General features: G+C 36.8%; 1 protein-coding gene across 3 annotated transcripts in view; it reads left to right on the top strand.

The window, feature by feature from the left end:
• Nolo (no long nerve cord) overlaps positions 1-19,550 on the top strand; it is a 186,191-nt gene that overhangs the window by 141,201 nt on the left and 25,440 nt on the right. For all 3 annotated transcript variants that reach the window (XM_071797746.1, XM_071797747.1, XM_071797745.1), the window contains exons 5-6: positions 11,105-11,434; positions 19,260-19,401. In XM_071797746.1, coding sequence (XP_071653847.1) covers positions 11,105-11,434; positions 19,260-19,401 — 472 coding nt within the window. The remainder of the gene's footprint in view (positions 1-11,104; positions 11,435-19,259; positions 19,402-19,550) is intronic.

The raw sequence follows: 19,550 nt of genomic DNA, 5'->3' as shown, positions 1-19,550 counted from the left end.
AACTTTAGACGTGCTTAAACTTATATTGTTAGACAAAGGGAGAGATATCAAATAAATAATCTGACAGCAGCTAAAGAGCAGGACGCTATCTCGTATCCGTTATTTTATATAATGTTGTTACATTATTTGAAAAATAAAAAAGAAAAGCAAAGAAAAGTGCAAACTGATATTAAATCTTCCGTCAAAATTAAATATATTTTCTTGCAGATCACTGAGTATTAATACATTTAATAATTAATATCTAAGTCTTTAGAAGGACTATAAGATTAAACTTTCTTGAATATGTATACGCGCAAATTCTGTCACTAAAAACGTGTATAACGGATAATTGCGGAAATGCATTCCGTCGTCCACGTAGAGCTTTTGCTAGCGAAGAACGATGCATATATACGTATACAACATACGCATGCACGCAACGGATGCAGTGGAAGATACGCTGTCAGTGGGTAATGACAATCTATGCACGAAACTGGGTTAAATTTGACGCTCGGATCGGCTAGACTAATTAGCGCATCCATGTAATGTATTATAAATTCAGATTGTAAATTACAGCACGTATATATTATAGATTAAGTTACGTAGGCTCATCTTTTGATTAGCATGCAGTAGCGTACGAGATACAATAGAGATAAACGCAAGGGTTGGTTTTGCATGGAAACCTAAAACTCTCTTGTTTTGACGTAAAATAAGATTTTTAGCAAACTACGTGAATGTTAACGTTTTATTACCTAAGTTTTACATCGAGTGAGGAATAGATCCTAATTATAAGAATAATTGGAATTTCTAAATCTTGCTTCAAACAGAAGAATAAAATTTTCATTATTATGCATTTGTTTTTCAGGATAATTATAGTAATAATATATTTTATGCAACGCGTGCATGGAAAGTGCCCCATTACGCACGCTACGTGATAGACCACTTTCCAGGCACTTGCAACATAAAATAGGGAGTGTAAGCCGTGTGTAAAGATGAAAATTCCCGGGTGCGGTAACTCCGCACCCGGGAATTTTCATCTTACTTCACTTGTTACACAAATAACTATTTCCTAACGCGAGCGTGAAATGGGCCGCTTTTCGCGCTTGTTTTGAGTGAGCAAAACGATCCATTTCGCAATGATGACGTAAGCGTTGAAACATGGAGCCATTTCTCAACTAGTGGAGAAATGAAATTGTAAAACAAGCGCGAAAAGCGGCCTGTTTCACGCTCTTGTTAGAAAAAATAGTATGAACAACTCGTGGGAAGAGTGGTCGAGCCCAAATGAGTGTGATGGTCGCACTCGTTATGCTCGTGCGACCAACTTCACACTCATTCAGAATCGACCACTTTTTCCACTAGTTGTACAATATACTATTTTTAAATAATATTTAATGATTACATCTTTTATTGATTATATAAAATTTTGCAGCCTAACGTATTCCTAATAAAACGTTACTACATACAACATTCTTATCACATAATTTATCAAAATAATATATAATCTTGTGGGTAAGGAGAAACATATATATTCTTGAATTTATTCCAATTATTCTCGATTGAACTTAACTTCAAAGAACGCGAGCGAGATGCGAGATAATACCCCCAGCTTTATTCATGCGTGAGAGTGCAGAAGTGGTATGAAAGCGAAAAGGTCGCTAACTGTGACGTAAATTTGATGCACTTTTCAGCCGGTATCAACAAAGGGAAGTCACATTCCGTGCTGGTAATCGCATTTACGGCCGATAAACGCGTGTCGGTGCACTGTGTGCATTATGTAACGATTGCGTAACGAAAGGCTATCTGATGCTTGCACTTGACGAAGAGGGCCACGTGAAATCAGGGCGAATTTGACGAAACCGTGGGTGATTACGACGCGGTTAGTGCCAGAGTTACACATCGTCACGTTGCAACATCTATATACGACGGTAATCCCTAAATCCACCTGGCAAGCGATATCGCTAATGAAGCTGCGATTCAATATCGGGCACGAGAAATAGTACCCGTTAAATTCGTTGTAAAAATAATAAAATGAATATCTACTATACCTACTACCCACATGTGTACCATTCAAATTAATAATAAAGTTTTAATCTGAAGCTTTCTATTTTAAAAGTTACTTTTTTGACAGGTGACTTCTAAAAAGAGAATAATTAAAATAATAAAATAAAAGAACATGCATAATTTACTTAACTGTGATTAGTTAATACAAATACGTCGCAAGAAAAATTGTATGTATTATTTAGTTTTAGATAGCGAAAACGGAGTACAAATAATATATACATAAATAGACTGCGACACGATTATGCAACTTCTTATGAGTATATAAGTCGAGACTGCATGATCATTTAGTAACGAAAGATAAGGAAAAGAAAAATCTTGAATAAAATCAGATACTACATTCGACGAAACTATTACAATGCGATTCAGAATGGGGTCGGATGTGTTTGCATTGCGGTAACTGAATACTCGCAGGAATAGGATCCAGTGAAATTTAGGTCTCGCGAAATTAAAACGGGTGGAAATCTCCGAGCGCATTCGAAGGACTTGCCATGCAACTCGTGTGCGGTAGCATCGGTGATTTCAGTTGCCCAAAAGATCTCTCGGTTTTGGATTATCGCAATTGTTTTATTAAGCGAACGCTTAGAGAGAAAGGGAAAAAGAATATTCCTAATTTTTGTCTCGAAAAACAGAGAAAACAATAATTTCTGATTTTTTTACCGGAATTTATAAAACTGCGAGTGTTGAAGTACCTATACGTGTATTTAATGTCTATTCGCGATTTAAAGTTATTTATACACCGACACCGTTTTAATCACGTATGATAAGATAACAGATTTTCACTTAAAATTTTCTCCAAGAAGAATAAAATCTTTTCGTAAACGAGAAATTATTTATACCCCGAGATTAAAGTTAGGACGAGTATTTTTTAATCGAAAGTAGTAGAGGTACAATAGACCATTCTGAAATAAATAATTAACCACGAAGATATCGTCTGACTCAATTTGAAATGAATTATTTGGGAATATCCAATTCGAGTATCGTATTCGTATTCGGCGGGTACCACTTGGTACGTAATATCGGAAACGCAAAAGGACGGAACATTAGATTCTGATCGATAGTACAGTCTCATTCTACGAAATTACATGACTCTATAAACATATTTTTCTGTTATCCGATCCGTTTCTCTTTCTTAAATTCCCGTTTTTATATATTTCCAGGTCACAAAAACCGATGGCGCACATTGCAAATATTATTGTAGCATCAAATCGATATGTACATACGTTTAAAAGTTGCATTGTATAATTATTACATATGTGCTGCTGTATAAAATTTTAAGTAAACAATGTAACAACGAGATCAAATTGGAAATTGCGAAGTTTCGATGAATAATCTCAACTGATCGAAAACTTGTTATCAAATGTGCCTCCAGATATATTGAATATATATATTTAAACTAACCAGATATATTTTTAAACTAACTAAAAAGTATGTTCAGACATAAAAGTATATATGCGAAATAATTTTTTTCATAATTATGTTCATAAACCTTTTCGGATTTTTATCCCGTAGGTACCATGACGCGATTGTACATATGTAGCTATTTTATTGTTTTGAGTTTCTTTTTATGATTCAAATACTATCTGATAACGAATGTTGATGATAATGAGAAGAATGGTTACGGAATTTATTTTCAAGGGGATATTAATTAAGCCATGTGTGTAATTCGCGCCTTGGTGCGAGCGTATTTTCACGCGGTACTTAAGGGTCCACCTTTTCGCGCGTGTAGCGCACTCAATTAAATCGGTCCTCCCTCCCGAGAGGTAGGAAAACTCGGAGTGACAGGTTTAGACGTTTGGGCGTGATCGTGGGATCTCCGCAAGCGCCGCGCCGCTCGCTCGTTCGCTGTTTGAAGAGTCTCTCGCGCGCGCCTCGGGCTCCATTTGACTGCATTGACGATTCGCGCGGTGTAGTTTATCGGGGTAAGTTTCCGCCCGCGCGCGCGGTGTGAAACTTTCGTCGAGTAATCCGTTACGAAAGTTATCGGGCGTAACGTGCACAGAATTTCCGTAAATACGGATAATCGAGAAACGTGCCAGCCACCGCCGCGCTGTTTCTCTTTCTCTCTCTCTGTATGCGTCGCATCCCAGGGCTGCACCGCCTCGCTCCTCACTCGCAGCTCTCGCAGATGCGATTCGGGATCGTGCCACCCCTCTCTCTTTCCGGTCGATGCTACACACGGCTGCCAGTATAACGATTGGCGCACGCAGAAAACGTTCCGACCGATGTTGTGCGGTACGTCGCAAAATAAAATTTCACGGAGCGTTTGTCCGCGAATCCGATAGGCGTTTCGTTGGCTGGAAGGACTTAAAGTGAAACGTGCCGCGAGAAATCAGGTTAACGGAAAAAATCGGTGAACGGCGCAAAGCGGTGTCGAACTTGATTTCAGATATTTTGATATTTGCCAGTCACTATAGTGATGCAGATAAAACGAACATTTTTATTTGTATTGATATGATGCTTTCTCTTGTGCATTATTTTAGATAGCAAATATTGCAAGGATAAGAGACCAGGAAGCTATGTACAACATAAGAGAAATAAGCATGCAGAAATATGCAAATTAAGAAATGCATAGCATAGATAATATTGTTTTCGTTATATTATATTAACACACAGATAATGACATAGAAAGATCAGTTTGATAAGTAGTGAGCGAGTAATAACCGTGAAATAATTTGTTAAAGAATTGTGTTTAAGGATCTGTCAAAAGATGAATCGTCTACATTTTATTTGTCGCGATTCTCACGTTTTCAACGTTGCATTTAACGAATAGATATAACTTTAATTAAATATCGTAATGCCCAGCGCGCGCATTGTCTCGCGAAATACTATTCCCCTTGAAACAGCCCTAGCATCCTAGACACGTTTCAGAATGTTATTTTCGCAAGCATTTTCGCTCGGGACCTCCTCGAGCCTCTGTACTTCCGGTGCTCTCTCGTCCTTACTGGAATTCTTACCGGTGGAAAAGGCCGGCATGTTATCGTAATCGTCGACACGGTGGAAAAAGGTACCGTTGTGTTTTCCTTTATTCCGGTCCACAAGGGGACGTCACTTCGCGGAAAGATGAAGAAAATGGGCTCACGACACTCTCGCTCGTGTTACTTTTTCGAGGTGTGTTTCGCGTCGCGACATTACGTCACCCGGGGTTGCGCCCTTTTTTTCCCTTTTTTATCCACGACGAAACGACCTCAATGAGGGACTATTCACAAGACATTTTAACGGAGCGCGACGAATGGGATTTCTTTCAGAATCCGTCCTCGCCGAAAATGGGTGGAACCGCGGACAACGCATTCGCCGGCGGCGAATATCAAACATGAAACTTACTGTTTAACATTTATTACAGACAGATTTATGCGTTTTTAATAAATGTTTCGTATAAATCACCGAGGACGGAAATCATATTAAAATGAAATTCTTTTATGCTATGAATTCTTTGCCAAATTTATAACAAATTTCTGTTTTGATATATGAAACTGACTATATATACATATATATACAATATATTTGAGAATAAAAATAGCGTTATTTCCAAGTTTATGTGGAATCCATTGTTTAAATTATTAATGATCCTGCTCATCTTTAATGCAATCAATGTTTATTATATCGGCAAATAAATGAGCATTGATAAATTAAAATTGATGCGTGCTTCCATATGTACGCTTTTACAATAATTGGACACCGATGCAATGAAAATTGTGGCATGTATATATAACTATACGATTAAACAGATGAATATCAATTAGAATAAATGTGATTCGGAAAAATTCATGCAATATTGTACTGTCGTGCATATTTTATAACAAAAAAAGAATACAATTTTTTAATTGCTAATTTGACATCTTTTTCATTTCTTCCGAAACTATTTATTGTTGGTTCAAACAAAGAATCATCATTAACGAATTTTTTTAAATAGATAAGTAAGTTGCAATAATATTGAAAATATTATTAATATTTTAAAATATTTTGTAAAATATTTAATTAACAAATGTTGTGAAATAGGACAAAGAATAATAAACATACAAGGAGCAATTTTAATTTGTATTATGCTAAATTTATTTTAAACAGCAATATTTATATTAAAATTATTAACAACGTATTTGAACAATTTCGGAGGTAGTTATCTAATATCGTTTTTTGCACGGAGTGCAGGAAAAAGCGCAAACAAATTGATAAATGCGCTCTCGGTAAACCTTATTCGATTACCATGTATATCTAAGCGTAATAAATTCCAGTTAAAATAATCAACAGCTCGATTAAACATTTATGAGTTATTTTAATATTCGTTCGTGTGGACTTTTACGGACTATAATATCAACGAAAATAAACGGACGAATCGCATGCGACAAATAACATGGCACATGCACCTGTTCGTGGTTCCACGCAATTTTTATACATTGGATAGAAGCAGAACGAAAAATTCAGATAAATATAATTTAATAAATATTCATCAACTATTTGAATTACCGAACGCTGACTTCGTATAGCAAATAGGCGAAATGTCGCGCGTTCGATTTGTACACGGTTTATTGGCGGCGCGTCGGCAAATTGATATTTTGTAAACATCAGAATTCGGAAATTTGTATAACCGCACGCAACGCACATACGCTCCACGCATTCTTGAGTTCTTTCCAACAAAATATCTGTGTGTAGACGTTAATAGACAATAGTACGATATACAGCAAAGCCGTACAAATAAGTAGAAATATACAAGTAAAAATACTCCTTACAAATTGAATGATCAGCTGCTAATTGACAAGTGTTACCTATATAGTAAATTAATTAATTAAAAGCAATTAAAACTATATTATTAATATTTCATGTATAATTGCAAAAAACCAGCGGATACTGAGGTAATTAATTCTCAAGATATATATTTTGATGAAATATTTCTTTATTTTAATAAGTATAAAACTTCAATTTACTTATTAATAAGTAACTTTATGAAAAGTAATGAGTAGCTTTCAAGTAAATTAGTCTGAGATATCGACAATTGTTTATCCGTATTATCGTTATACGTTCAAGTGTTGATATAATTGGGGTGGAACTAATTCTCCCGAACTTAAAACTTACGATGTTAGAGCCTTCGCCGCGTCTACCCCCGTATCGTCAATTTAAGGACGAAGTAAGTTGTCGCTGTGGTGTTGCGCGAAAGGTATTATCCATTGTTCCCGGAGTACACGGGGTTTCGTAATCGGCTGAAACGTCTGGCGAATGCCCCATGGGTATTTCCATCGGCGCAAGAGTGTTGGATGTAGAAACGCTTTTGCGTAATGAGTAGTTGAGATTCCTTGTTAAGGAGCGCTCGAACTCCGCGCTGCGGCTTCCGCGGTTCCCAACAGATTTCGGCGCTTCGCCTAGTTTCTTCCTCCGGTCCTACTTCGTAGCCGATCCCGCGAAGAGTGCATGTATCCCAATATTGCAGTCCGTAGAGCGAGTCGATCTCGGTACATGTTATCTTGAGAAGTAAACCACGTAATTACTCGACGAAACTCTTTTCCGAATTAAACATCGTAATACGTATAACTTTCTCTCTAGCATTCGAAATAATTAGTAACGCTTTAATTAAAGGATTTCATTAAATCTCCTCAAACAGCGTATGAATAATGGTGCTGTTTTGAGAAAATAAATGTATTGCTTAAACTTTCGTATTCTCTAAAAAAAATGCAATGAAATATATATAAAATATGAATAAAGAGCAAGGAGAGAAATAGAATTGGATGATTAATTAACTTTATATTGTTAAATAAATGTTTTGACTTCGAATTCTTTTGTGTCCGAAAATTAAAAATATTTATAAAATCTGGAAGATGAAGAATAAAAGTTCTATCTATAATAACAAATTAATTATGGTTATTTCGCATAAACGTCGTAAACTAATGTTTTGTTCTAAGAGATGAAGGGAGATAAGTTGGGAAAATCTTTTACGAGTCAAAGTTTATCTATAATATAAGTTTGTCTATAACAATTGTTTATCATTTAAATAATCTTCCGAGAATTTTTTGAAAATATTATTAACATAAATTGAAACATATTTATTTGATATTTGAAGAATATTCGCATTTCTATATCTCTCGTGTTAATGAATATATAATAATATCTGTGCCCTTTATCCTCTTCCGGCTATCTCATATCGGGCAAGCTTCTGTGAATGAATAATTCGACGGAAAATTAAGAATTCAGGATGCCCGGGGGTCGTGTCTACACTTATATAGCAGAATAATGCTCCTCTATGTAAATCTGCACCAGAAAAAGATGATTAATTGGTGATGTCGTTTACTCATGGAAAGAGAGAGAGAGAGAGAGAGAGAGAGAGAGAAAGAAGAAAAATTTGAATGGAGACAATTTTTCGAGCTAAAAACGTATTTAAGATACATTTCGCATTCACTTTCTTTTACTTTCGTTTTCAATGAATTGTATATTTGATTGCGCGTTGCGCAGCAGTAAAATAAATAATCTATACCGTATATTTATCTCTTTAAGATAACACAAATTTTTGTCACTCTTTTTTGCTGATTATTTTTTGATATCCAAATTATTTAAAAGCACATTGAATGCAAATCTTTAATATATTTATAGTAAGTATATTTTCTCAATATCATATAAAACAATACGAGCAACTTTGTAATATAATATAAACTAAAATAAGCTTACTCTCTTTCTTATTTTTTCTGTTACTTATACCATAAATAACTAAAATTATTTCTTTAATCTGATACTTCTGATTTTGATAGAAACTACTTTTGTATGCACGTAACATATGTAATCATGCTAAAAGTAATTGCGATAGCTATAACAATAAAGAGAGAAATGTCTCAGAAGGTTATTGCGCTTCATAACTACAAACTGTTTTATATATCATCTCTCTATAACACGACAGACTAACTCAGCAAGCTGCGGATTGTCACGTTCGTGCGAGCTAGTAGTAATCAAGACCGAAGGAAACAGCGGTAGTAGTAATAGCGACGGTCTGAAACTACCAGCTACGCCTCTCTTTGCATCGCATAATTTCCCGATTTGCAAGAATTCGGATTGGTGAGAACATCAAAGATGAATTAAATTTGCGAAATTAAATTTACGGAAGATCCTTTCACGGAATAACCGATTGATATCTTAAATTAAGAAGTGAAGTTAAATATTGAGATGTAAAAGTACTAGTAAATACTCGTATGAGTGCGTTTGAGAGCGTTATTCTAGTTTTGCTCTCGCAAAAATGATTCGTTGTTATCGAGTAGATATCTTACGGGAACGTTATGTTGCGCGTAAACTCAGCATATCGTCGGAATATACGTCGACCCAATTGAAACTGAACTCTGCGGTGGCCGATCCGCGCTAATTAATTACTGCGCTGCCAGCAAATTCATTACAACAAACACTGTTCCTAACAATGGTAGCGGCGAATGTTTAGCTACATTATCCTCGCCGTCCGTGTCGCTCGGACCGGAGCTGCTGCGCAGCCGGTCATATTGAACCCGTAACGTGTAAATTTCACGTGGTCGGCCCGCGCCGCGTCGTGCGTATTTCGCACCTACATATTTTCCATCGAATTTAATAATTACCGCGGACAGAGTTGACGCGCGTCGTGTGACGCCGCGAATAATTATCATACACGGCGGCAGCGGCGGCGGCAGCGAAATACGATTCGGCGTTGTTTATACCAAAAGTTTGCCCCGGCATGTAACAGACCGCAATTAATTCTCTCATTGAGAAGCGAAGTTAATCGCGATTATTTACTTCAACGTAATCCATATTCCAATGTAATCTGAAATAACAAATATACGAGAATATATATGGATAACGATGTAATAATCTTACTATATGTGTCTTTCTATATATGTGCCTTTATCTTATTTAGAGGTATTGTTGTTACTAAAGAATCTCTGAAGAGTTTTAAATAAGAATTTTATTTTAATGAGCATCAGAGTTTTCTACTTTATGGTGCTTTTATGTATAAAGAGTTAAATGTGAGATTAATATACCTAATTGATAATCCATCACTGATTACATGTATAAATTGCGTGATACATTGTAATATAGCATAAAAATTACTTATATTACATTAACACTATGTAATATAATTTCTGGTTTAATAATAAAATATATATTATATTATACCTATCAATAATAATGATAATGATGATGAATCTCGTTACAATTATATTGTGAAAGTAATAGCTTAATTCGTGTAGAATAATAAAATAATTATTGTGGTAAAGTGATATTTCGGATTGTTACGTTCAAATATCATTGAATCGAATTTCGGGAATTGGTGCAACCTCTTGTCACTGTAATGAGAAACGAAAAATACAATGCGAATAAGATAGGTAAGAAGACAAGGGGTTGGAAGATAATGAACGTTTCTCCATGGCAAACTTACATTGCTCGTTAACTTTGCGAGAAGTGAGGTAAACTCACAGAGGCGAAAATGTCGATAGAAATACCCCAGAGATATCGCGGTCCGACTATGGAATGGTTAATTATAACGATAATTAGCGGGCACTTTTGCGATGGTAACTCTAGGCTCTTAGGCGTCGATCCTTCACTTTGGATTCGCTATCTCAAGCTCGAGTTCGAGAAGTATAAATGGAATATAATTTTGCTCTAATTAGCTATCCCTGGGAATTGGGAAACTTTGTTCTCCATGCAGTAACTTCTACGTGAATCCGTATAACAAAATATTTTTATTATATATTAACAGAATTATCATTGAGACGAGAAAATATTCTTTTTGTAATTAAAAGAACTTCAATGAAGGACGAGGAGAGAATTGGAAAATGAATTTGTTATAATCGATATTGCTAAGTTATATTTCATATTTGAAATTAACACAATGACAGCTTGTCATCAAACTGTTGTTCAGAAAAAAAAAACCGATTGCCAAACCGAGGTAGCACACTTTATGAACCAAAAATAAGATTCTTATATGAACAAGTCCTTGATGCTAAAAACTTAGGTCGCTCGTCGCCGCGAAGCGACGGTTTCTCGAAGACACTTGTAGTGACGTAACGACGTCGTATAGAAGCGTTTAATGAGCCCGGTGCCTGACAACGGATTCTCCTTTCTATGATTTCAGCCCTGCGAGAAATCGGACGATTTTCGCGCGGCACAATGCGCCGCCTTCAACAATGTGCCATACAGCGGGCAACTGCTCAAATGGTATCCCCATTACGATCCGGCTAGGCCGTGCGCTTTGATCTGTCGCGGCGAGCAGACTCTCGAGAACGGCATTAGACGGTCGCGGCAGGAAGTGCCGTTGAGCGAGAAGACGATGCCGCGCGATTCCACAGATAGCCTGCAATTCGACAGCGACGAGACGATAGTGGTGCAACTAGCGGATAAGGTGGAGGATGGCACGAGATGTTACGCGGAGGGCACAGACGTGTGCATAGACGGCGAGTGTATGGTGAGTGAAATTTCTTTATATCGTCATAGACGGCTTTTGGTCGAGAGAGATAAGATACTCGGCATATTTCGTCATTTCTAACAGAGCGCTTTTGCAAAACTAACTGTTAAACAATATTCAATTAAATGTTATATAATCTGCATTATTCTCAGAATTCTCAGCAAACAAAATGCTACTAGTATTCCAGCGGTTTGCCAGCAAATTCAAACACAATATTGCGGCAGATTGACATCAACTGCATCCGCATTAAACTTGTATTCTGCCAGCAGAGCGTATCGAAGTAATCCGACAGTAGATTGCCAACGGAGTCTGAGCAGAATCTATCATTTCGGAATTATTTAAACAAAATTCTTTAAACTGAAACATTTAGATGGTTACCCAAAATGGCAGTTGAATAGTGGTTTTTATAGTCAATCTTCTACAATATTCTGCTAGCAAATTCTGCTGCATTTCTGCCGATAAAATTTGAAGACGCTTTGCAAAATCTGTGGTCGACAGACTTGACTATCTAAATTTATAAATAAAGACAATCTAGATTCGTGGATAATAATAGATATGTCGAGAAATCGAGATAACCGAGTTTATCTTTTTTGCATATAGAATGTATATATCTCCAATTCTGGGGCACTATATTATTGGTTTTTAAAACAGTACATTTCTTTTAACGTTTCTAAAAAAAAATGTTTTATGGAAAATTTGAGTATAATGCATAACACATTTGAAATACATCAGTTATGATTAAATAACAATATTTTATCTACAAATGTCTAATATTACCAACTAAAGTATTGAAATCAATATGGAAAAATCAGGATTATCATATTTTTGAGATCTTACGCTTTAGCATAGACAGGTGGATTGAGCTGGGTCCGTGACGTCATTATTCTACGCTTATTGTGACCCGTGATTGATCCGACGCTTGAATTGAAAACCAACCGTACTCGACTCTTTATCCCGATGCTCTCGAACGTCCATCACAATGCGGTATTATATGTGAGAGAGAATATAGCATCTACTTCATAAACGGCATCGGACATAAATGCATAAATTAGATATTATATATTCTTCTAAAAAATAATCAAAGCGAACGACATTCTTATTGATAATTAAAATAAAAATTAATATAAAAATTGCCTTAATATTATTTATCATTTGTATTTCTTAAACAATTCAATTTACGTAGAGTATAATAAGACGAAAAGAACAGATAGTTGAATTTATATATTAGAAATTAACCTCTATTAATATATATTCTTATTTCCTCATGTACCGGAAAGATATTATAATTTAAGACTGCAATTGAACGTTCCCCATAAAAGTATTATCGCCAAAAGTGATCATCTATTCTTTGACTCTCTTGATTCTAATAAGAGGATAATTATCGATTCTTAACCGCGGCATTATCGGAAACCATGGAACTGTCACGTGCAGACCGCAGTATATTAGATGCGAGGAGCATTAAGCGATAGGTACAGTGCGCCGCTTGTCAGTCACTATAAATTGTCGGTCGATCAACACGTGAAGGCCTTTACTCGTTAATTATCGAAATATAGCGATATACTTACATTCCATTAATTTTACCGTAATTTAGCTGATAACGAGGCGCATTAAGGCCAGTAATCTCGATGCGTTGTTTATATTTTCACGCGAGATAGTTGTATTAATTATTAAGAAACAATCGGTTGTTAAAAAAGCATGTTTGCAAATAAATAATATAAAGTTGAAAATATATAGTTTGACTACTAGAAAACACTATGTTTTTCCATGTGCAAGTATATCGAGTAGTACGGATCGATTATCTAGATATATGGAAATGCATCTGAAACGCGTAAATAATTCGAAGTAATGATGTTTGAATCATAATAACAATTTGATTTATTAATCCATTTAACTACTCGTTCGCATTGTTAAATCGATGGATCGCGATTTGCTTAGTACCTTGGGAATTTACATATTAAATTCATCATTAGTTTGGTCACCGCGTTTTGAACATCGATATAATCCGATCTGTAATTTTGATCGAATAATTACTCAATTAATTAATCAAGAGTCGCGTGTGAGCTGAGCAATATTCCCCAAAACGTTGCCTGGAACAATAAATTGGAGTATAACCTTTACATGTGCATAAAAGCTGTATTTGAAATTAATTATATTAACGTACGTACAAATTATATTAAATTATTGATAATATATTCAATATGAAAAGTTGATTTTAAATTAATCAAAGAACAGAGCAGCTGAAAGTAAAGAGCGATAATATTAGAGTTATTTCTGTACACGTGGTGCTTCTGGTTTTTTTTAAATACTTTTTTCCCTTTACTAGTCAATAAGTAAGATTCAGAAAGAATTTGACAAATTATTAATTAAGTAGATAAAAGCAGGGTTCTTAAATACTTTGACGGAGCTAGTCTTAAGCCCGAGGATTAAACTGAAGGCGTTACTTAAGAATTTAACCGCAATTGCCACGTCTCTTGTCGAAACTTTGTAAGATGAAACTTCTGGAGTTAGTAGAGAGAAACTACGGGGTCGGAGAAGAGATTCGCGCGAATGTCGTCGGCGCGTAGGCGGCATGTACCGAGGTAGTGCCTTAAACGTATTCGCAACTCGTTGCTTTCCGCCATCGCCACGACGCGACGCCAGCACGCTCCGCGCATCGCGTTGAGAAAACTTAACGTAACGAAGCAGCCAGGTCAGTCTTCTGCTAATATTTAACATGGGCGCGTCGAGAAGCCCGATCTCATCGTCCATTAACTTAATTTGATCAACGTCACACGTGTATATGCAGATGGTGCATGTATGCAAACACCGTATATTCCTAAAGCGTAACGTGAGATAATCAGCCAGTATTATTGTACAATAACGTTGCGCGCGTTCTTTATCAGATCATTTTATCTAATGAAGAAAACTATATTTTAAGAAGTGTATACTTTCTTAATAATTATTAATGAGATTTTAATTAAGCAGTATTCTTAAATATACTACACAGTCGGATATTTAATTATATTCCGTGCACGATCTGTCCGTTTACAATGTTTACATAGTTAACTCAAATTTAGTCAGTTTATGATGCGAATTAAACTATTATTATCACGTTAAATTATAAGAAATTATTTTAAGATTATTTCATCTATCGTGTAAATTTAAACCTCGCAAATCGTATATCTTACATCTCTCTATATTTTAGTCGCCCAAGAAGTATAGCGCGCGACCTCGACCTATAGCATTATAATCTTAATTGTTTGATCCTAAATTAAATGAGACTCGTGATACCGCAAAACAACCAGAAAGAAATCGGATTAACAATACCGCTGGGAAAAGCGCGCTCGCGGTATGCCGGGAAATAATTAACGAATTCTCATAATGGCAACGTCGGGCGACGCAGTCGCGGGGACAATATCTAATCAGCAGAGAAGTCCACGTAATTAAGCATTAAGCAAACTCCAGTAAACGCAAACTGGCTTTGCGTTATTAAAAGTGCCGAGTCCCCCCGCTTTCGTTGTGCAGGGCACGCCCGATGGACGCGTCGAGCTTTTTCATTACGTCGCGCACTCGTTAAAATGTATCTTCAGGGCGAAAAAAATTATTACGCCGTTCCCCCGTTGTGATGCGCGAACAGCGAATTTTCAGAAATTACATCAATCGAAAATTGCGGCGATGGCATCAGCGTTCTTCTTCCTATGTGTTCCGGGATAACGTATTATATTAGCACTTTTCGACCGCGTTCCTTCGACATTTTTCGTCAAGTCTAAATTAAAACCTCTTTCTATATAGTTTTGACTGTTTCGCTGCAAGCAAATTTGATTCTCCAGCCAAGATGCAAAATATATCAATTTATATTCGCGTCGCCTATGAAAAACGAATATTACGTGCTGCCAATTTTGTATATTGTTATCAAAATCATATTAAGCATTACTACTCCTTTTTAGTAAAAAAAAAAATTATCCTTTAGAAATATATGGCAGATAGTTTTCTCATTCTTATTAAACTGTAAGAAACTAAGAGAATACTTAAAATAAATATGAGACAAAAAGTACTCTTTAAACGAAGTATGCTGAAGTATCTTATTAAAGTTTGTTCTTAACTTTCGGTCAAAATGCTATTTTCTGAAAAGATTTTGACCATGATTAATGCCGTAGAGTAAGAAGAAGGGAGAAGAAAGTAACCACGCGAGGCAAAAATTTGCTACTCGGAGTCCATTGCCCATTTCTTTCTACTCCATCTTCTAGTTTTCGCCCGGTTCCTTCTTTTCTCTTCTGAAACCTAATTCTCTATTTTCAGTTGCTTATCTCGGAAGTAATTGATGTTCCAAAATTGAAATGAGCCCTTCCTCTCGGATTATCCTCGATATCTAAAGTTGGACAAGAAAACGCGCCCTGCATAATAGAAAATAGATGTATGATAAGTACATATTGAATCCCCGAGCTGTGTAGTCCTGGACAGGTACACAATAAATTTCATCGTGCCAGTGAAAACACGAAGGGGAATAAAGTGCCCGGGGGTTAAGCACCCCTTCCTCCATTCTGTAAATCCTATTCTCGAGAAAACTATGTTAAAAGGTAGAAACGAGTGCAGTGGGAAAGGAAGGTGAGACACGATGGCGGGGAAATGTCGATGGTGCGAGGCTGGTAGAAAAGGCTGGGTGGTATCCTAATGGGATAGCGACAGCGGGGGTGCTAAGGACCAGAAAGGTACATGGAACATCGAATAGAATGTCGAGGCCGAATAATTGAATGCCAGTCAAATTTGCGTAACGAAATCGCTACGGTATGGAAAATCGCGAGACATTAGCAATTATCGTTCTTGCTAATCTCTCTGATATTTCAATCTGAATAGAGAGTGTTTTGGCTCGGTAATCGATTTCGAATTTGTAAGCATTCCTCGGAGAAGTACTAAAAAGTATTGTCTTATTTTTCTGCAAATCTCTTTTGTAATAAAGTTTCCTTGATGAACTTTAACACGAAATAAAAGTCTTTGATGATGTTCCGTTACATTGATATATAAAATAACTTGGACTGTTTAAATCACGTAATGTTGATCTGAAAATATTCTTCCAAAATTATGCTCTCTCTCTCTTATCGTTGATATTAAACACACGATATAATCTTGAGTAATAGCATATTTTTTAATAACAGCAATTTGTATGTATAAATGGTGCAATAACACCAACTTTATTATTTTTCGCCGTCACGTATTACAGCGGTTATTTGTGCCCAGAGGAGGGTCGCAGAGTACCATTAAGACGCGCGATATTTCATTTCTCACGCCCAGAGGAATTCTCGTTTTCTCCCGTCTTGTTTACCTACAGAAATAATGGGTTGCTTCGATGACCCCTATCTTTCAATTATCGGGGCCCCATCATTGATTTTCACTTTCGCGAAAGTAAACCTAATCTGGTGCACATCTCCGCGTGTGCCGTGTCTTTTACATAAAGAGACATACGTGTCCATTAAGATATCTCGTTCTCGATCCTGTCGTCATATATACGACGGAGAGAAAGTGCGAAACAAATTCATTCTCGTATGAAATTAAATTTCGGCAAATCCCAGGTCTACCGGATGCCAGCCGTCCGTCCTATCCGGTGAACGTTGATCCTCCAGCTTTTCCGTTTCTCTCATGAATTATCTTCGCGGTGGCGGATAAAATGAAAAAGAAATTACAGTTATATAAGCTGAACTATTTTCGTTGCTGTATATTGAATTATTCATTAAATTAATATTATTATTTAATATTATTATATTGTTTATAAATTATTTTAATATTACTAACATTATTTTATTATAATTTATATTAAATTAGAGATACTTTACTTCGCCAATAAATAATTAACAATAATATTATTATTTATTATTTCAAGAGCAATCGTAAATTAAAAGTTTTGATTAACAGATTAATTAGGACTACATATAGCTATCTTAGAAGGAGGAAAACATATTCTCACGATTATGCTATTTGCAGAAGATTGGATTTTATGGCAGTATACATTAGAACGTATTTCTTCCGTTTATGCTAGCCGGCGAGAATATGTCAATCCGCTTTGTCCAGCACCCCCATTCTCTTGCCAATTTTCACTCTCGCGTTAGTGTAGCGTTCTCGATGCGTGAAGCCGACCGCGGCTATTAGGGAGCCGAATCTCTCGTTTCGAAAACGTAGAAATAAAGTATCTACGTAAACTGGCTTCTGCATTGGGGTGCACGGAATAAAACTACGCTCGTAACGGCCGCAATTCGCCGAATGACGATCACCAATGTTTAATGGAAGTATTTCGCAGAGCGTTTGAAACTTGAACGATAATCGAGCCCGATTTCGATTCTGCAGCCAAATCGAACGATCAATTGGACCGAAATGGAGACCGTCGTGCCGCGCGCACGCCGTACCGAATTTAGCGTGCAATTTTCGCCCGGCAATGTCTAGCTCTCATTAAACGACATCGTTACACGAAATCGTATGTATAAAAGAAGATATGAATGCATCATAGCGGATGGATAATTTGTGCGATTCGATATTATAGCAACTAAGAAAAGCAGCGCTTATAACTATCTCATAAGCTAAACGGGAAGAACGTGTAATTGCATAAATTGCATTTATAAATAAATGATTTAAAAAATGTCATCCTCAATCAAGTTTAAAATGATCGTATCTCGACGCGCACAAATATATAATTAAATCAAGACGCCAAAATAGCAGACTATATAATGACTGTTCTCAGACATTCGCGTGTTATATATAGGGAAGACAAACGGGGCAATCATGAATCACGTTCTGTATTGACTTTACTATTTCCTCGTTTTCCACTCTCGTGCCGTCGAACATCAGACGCGTGTCTTCTCGGATTTGCCGACTCCGGAAGTTTAAGCGCGTAGGTAATTGGAACGAACGATTTATTCGCGTCGCAGGTCACTGCGACGAAATCTCGGATTATCTCGGCGCCACCGCAGTTGATCGTACGAGGGAGATCCCTCTCGTTAGCCTCACGTCCCTCTCCTTTTTACTCTCCCGGCATCACCGAGGCGCGTCCCACCTTCGCTCGCGCCGCCTTCGCCTTCCAGTTTGCTTCACTCTTCTCGCCCAGGATAAGGGATGAATAATGTACTCCCCGACCTCCGAGCAAACCTCCATGCAACCTGAATGACAAATCAGTTTGCCGTCCGAGCCAGGTCACGAATCGACGTCAGCTCTCACCTCCTCCAGCTCCCTCCGCAGCACCATCTTCTCCACCTCAAAGATCCGGAATTTTCGCAGGACGTTTCCCGTTCTCGCATGAATCCCGATGACGCGCCGGCATTCGTCAACGTTCTTAATGTGTCCGGGATGCCGCCGATACTGCGAAACTCTTTCAGCTTCAACCAGAGCCGTAACAGGGAAAAATTTCCTGTCACGTAAACAGTAAATCGATATAAGTGCGATGCGACTTCTGAATCGGCAATAAAATTCTGTAAAAATTTTTGTATTCGGCGCCGAGCGACAATTTGTTAATACTTGCTGGCAGAACTTTGGACAAACGAGAGAAAATCTACAATCTTTCTTCCTTTCTCTCACACAATCAAATTCTTGAAATTCTTTCAATTCATGCAAAGATAATAATTTTGATTTATTAATTTTGATTTTACTTAAAATGCCAGTAACATTTTTAATTGCCGTTATCATCACTCTTTTATCAATGACTAATCACAAAATGGCAGAACAGAAATAACCGTGTTCTTAACGATTCTTTAAGGCAATATTATTTGTCTCTGGCAATGTGTTGGGAAGTAATAACGACAACCGCGGCTGAAACCCATTATATGGAAGACGTGTTTCATTAATCGAGCGTGGATTTCTGTTGCAGAAGGTTGGTTGCGACCTTCGAGTTGGTAGTAACAAGAACACAGATGCGTGTGGCGTGTGCGGAGGGAATGGATCAAGCTGCCAATCGCGATACTCCTGGAGTTTGGAATCGATATCCGCCTGTTCCAAGTCCTGCGGTGGAGGTCGGTAATTACTGAATTAATTTAGCCATATTTCCCTATGCAAACAATTACATGAACAAAGTAACTCAATGTTATGCGAAAGTTTGTCGATTTTCGAAGGTATCATCTCCGAAGTATCCATATATTTATTTAATTTATACACAAAGATA

The sequence above is a fragment of the Temnothorax longispinosus genome, chromosome 2, assembly GCF_030848805.1.
Source record: "Temnothorax longispinosus isolate EJ_2023e chromosome 2, Tlon_JGU_v1, whole genome shotgun sequence".
Lineage (NCBI taxonomy): Eukaryota > Metazoa > Arthropoda > Insecta > Hymenoptera > Formicidae > Temnothorax > Temnothorax longispinosus.
This window is presented reverse-complemented; position numbering and strand designations above follow the sequence as displayed.